This window comes from Myotis brandtii, unplaced genomic scaffold (assembly GCF_000412655.1).
Source record: "Myotis brandtii unplaced genomic scaffold, ASM41265v1 scaffold929, whole genome shotgun sequence".
NCBI classification, from domain to species: Eukaryota; Metazoa; Chordata; class Mammalia; order Chiroptera; family Vespertilionidae; genus Myotis; species Myotis brandtii.
Genome location: NW_005371832.1, coordinates 168,133 through 171,227, shown reverse-complemented (window position 1 = coordinate 171,227; position 3,095 = coordinate 168,133). Strand labels below are relative to the sequence as shown.

The following is a 3,095-nucleotide window of genomic DNA, read 5'->3' as shown; positions in this document are numbered from 1 at the left end:
CCCCTGGGCCCCATCCCAGGAATTCTGCTTGTCCCTCTGGCTTCACACCCTCCGGGGGCACCTTCCCTAGACCACGCCTCCCGTGCTGTCCCTGCAGACCTGTCACCGAGGGAGGGCAGAGCAGTTTGCAAGTCTCTCCTTGACTAGGATTTGTAGCAGTAATCCCCAGCCGCAGAGAAAACAGAATCCCAGCAATGACCTTCAGTCTGACTTCCCTTCCATCCGAGGTGCAGCCTTCGGGGTTTGTTGGTGCTGTGGTCTGGGCTTCAACCATTCCCAGCTGCCAGTGTGCCCAACACCCTGTGTGCAAGTCCCTTGGACTCACCAGCCTTACAGGAAACTCGCCTGGATGATAACTGACCTCTCTCTCGGCCAGGACACAGGAAGAGGCTCGGGCAGGCTGCCCGCTCCCTGTGGCGGTGGGGCACGGGGGAGCCGTGTGCTGGCGTCACACGCGTGGGGACTGCAGCTCCAGGCGAGATTCTCTCCCACCAGCACCTCCCGACTTCCCACCCAGGCTCTTATATTTCACATACAATACTTCAGACACACTTCACCGGGTGGCACTGCTATGATTTAAGAAGGAAACATTTAATGAGCACCTGCTGTATGCCAAGCTCTAGACCAGCGGTTCTCAACCTTCCTAATGCCGCGACCCTTTAATACAGTTCCTCATGTGGTGGTGACCCCCAACCATAAAATTATTTTCGTTGCTACTTCATAACTGTAATGTTGCCACTGTTATGAATCGTAATGTAAATATCTGATATGCAGGATATATTTTCATTGTTACAAATTGAACATAATTAAAGCATAGTGATTAATCACAAAAACAATATGTAATTATATATGTGTTTTCCGGTGGTCTTAGGCGACCCCTGTGAAAGGGTCGTTCGACCCCCAAAGGGGTCGCGACCCACAGGTTGAGAACCGCTGCTCTAGACAGAGCCAGGAGGCGACCTCCAGGATTATTCCAGTGTCTTTAACCGTTGAGCAAGCAAGGGCCCAGGGCAAGTGACTTACCCACGGTCGCCGGCCAGCTAACAGCAGAGCCAAAGCCACGGCCTCGACTCCCTGACTGCCCGTCCCCCGCTCTCCCCTCCACGCCCAAGGACACACCTTGAGGTAGGTGCTCAGGACCCAAAGGCCGGAGAAAGGGAACCAACCAGGAAATGTGAGCTTCCGGGGCTGAATCCATGTACTTTGAGTGAAGAAGACAAGCTGGCCAGCATCTCAGTACATGTGCTCTACGAATGCCACAGTCCCCCCGAGCACTCCTGTGTCACAGCTTATAAAGGGTGTCCCAAAATTCACGCAAGAAGTAATTTTGATAGAAAACACAGGTTTATAATTAAAAATTGTAAATTTTTTATTGATTCATAAAGTATACAGTATAGGGTTATGTATGGAATAGCATATCAGGTAAATGGCCTCCACGGCTTTGCTGGCACATACGCACTCTTTTGTTGAAATTTTCCATGACCGTTTTGCATAAATGTGGCTGAATTCCGATGAGGCTCATTTTCATCTTAATGGCTTGGTTAATCGACAAAATTGTCACATTTGGGGTTCAGAAAATCCACGAGTGATTGTTGAGAAACAAATGCATCTACAGCGTGTCACTGTTTGGTGCGGATTTTGGGCTGGAGGCATCATCAGACCATTCTTCTTCGAAAATGCGGCTGCTCAGGCAATAACAAGAGTGCGTATGTGCCAGCAAAGCCGTGGAGGCCATTTACCTGATATGCTATTCCATACATAACCCTATACTGTATACTTTATGAATCAATAAAAAACTTACAATTTTTAATTATAAACCTGTGTTTTCTACCAAAATTACTTCTTGCGTGAATTTTGGGACACCCTTTATAGCCGACACCCTCCTCCCACCATAGCCAAACGTTAGGCTGGACCATAGGAAGTTGCCGCCTTTATAGACAACATGTCAGAACATCAGCAAGTCCATAGGTCCCCCCAGCACAGCCTGGCATCACAGCGAGAAGTGCTGCACAGCGACCACCCCCGGGGGGACAGGACACTGGCTTCCAGGCCCCTTGGGCGCCGACCCGGGGCGGGGGCCACTCACTCTTTGACTTCTTTGGAGGAGAAGTCCAGGTAGCGGTTGCTGATCCACTGAATCTCAAACCAGTCCCGGAAGCCGTTGTTGCCGCAGCATCTGAACTCGGTCTGCAGCAGGTCGATGGTCTTCTTCATGAAGCAGCGGCCCGGCGTGTCCGTGTCGCGGTAGAACCGCAGGCCCTGCCTGAGCCCCAGGGCCAGCGCGCTCTCCAGGGAGCCGCGCAGGAGGAGGCAGCAGAGCGCCGCCAGCAGGAGGGCTGCCTGGAGGAGGACGCAGGCGGCCAGGTACGGCCTCAGCCAGGGCTTCCACTTGGCGTACTTGGCCGGGTCCAGGGCGTCGTAGCAGACCTTGCCGGCCAGAGCGTGGACGACACAGGACAGCACCCCCACCCCGATCAAGGAGTTGGGCACCAGGTGGCTCTCCGAGTTGCCCATCACGTCGCTCCTCTTCCGGAGCTCGATCTTCAGGAAGAGCCCCAGGCCGAAGACCACGGTGCCGGCCAGCACCGCGAGCCAGTTCAGGAGCCAGAGCCCCTGGGCCAGCTTGACCCGCCTCTTCTGGTCAAAGCTGACTTTCAGCAGCGCCATGGTGCAAGGTGCGGTCCAGGCAGCCTCCCGCGCGCAGCTCCCACTCGTGACCTTAGCGCGCCCAGGGCCGGAGACTCAGGGCCTCGGGAAGGGCGCTGCTCTGGGGGCTGCCCATGGTGACGCCCCCTCACCCGGGACCCCCTCAGCTCAGTCCCAGCTCATGAAGGGGCCAGTCCTCCGGCCGTTTCTGCAGCTCCTTCCCAGCCAGGAAGGGGCAGCCTGAAGGTGCAGATTAGAAGTGGGAGCCACAAGACATCTTGCTAATCTCTTTAGCCAGGTTCATCCCATTAGATAAAGCCATGCCCGCTTCAAAACCTGCCCAGAAGGCGCCTCCATGGACACCCTGGAGCAGAACCCTGGGCTCAGCTTGGAGAGTCAGGAGCAAAAGGACAAGGCTGGCCAGAGCAATGGGCTCCAGCTGAGGTCGG

The 3,095-nt window shown here is 54.8% G+C and overlaps 1 protein-coding gene across 1 annotated transcript in view; it reads right to left on the bottom strand.

The window, feature by feature from the left end:
* Positions 1-2,896, bottom strand: part of PRPH2 (peripherin 2 (retinal degeneration, slow)) — a 17,249-nt gene extending 14,353 nt beyond the window's left edge. Inside the window, exon 1 of the mRNA XM_005885788.2 lies at positions 2,087-2,896. Within this exon, the coding sequence (XP_005885850.1) occupies positions 2,087-2,667 (581 nt within the window). The 5' untranslated portion in view covers positions 2,668-2,896. The remainder of the gene's footprint in view (positions 1-2,086) is intronic.
* Between the last annotated feature and the right edge of the window lie 199 nt (positions 2,897-3,095).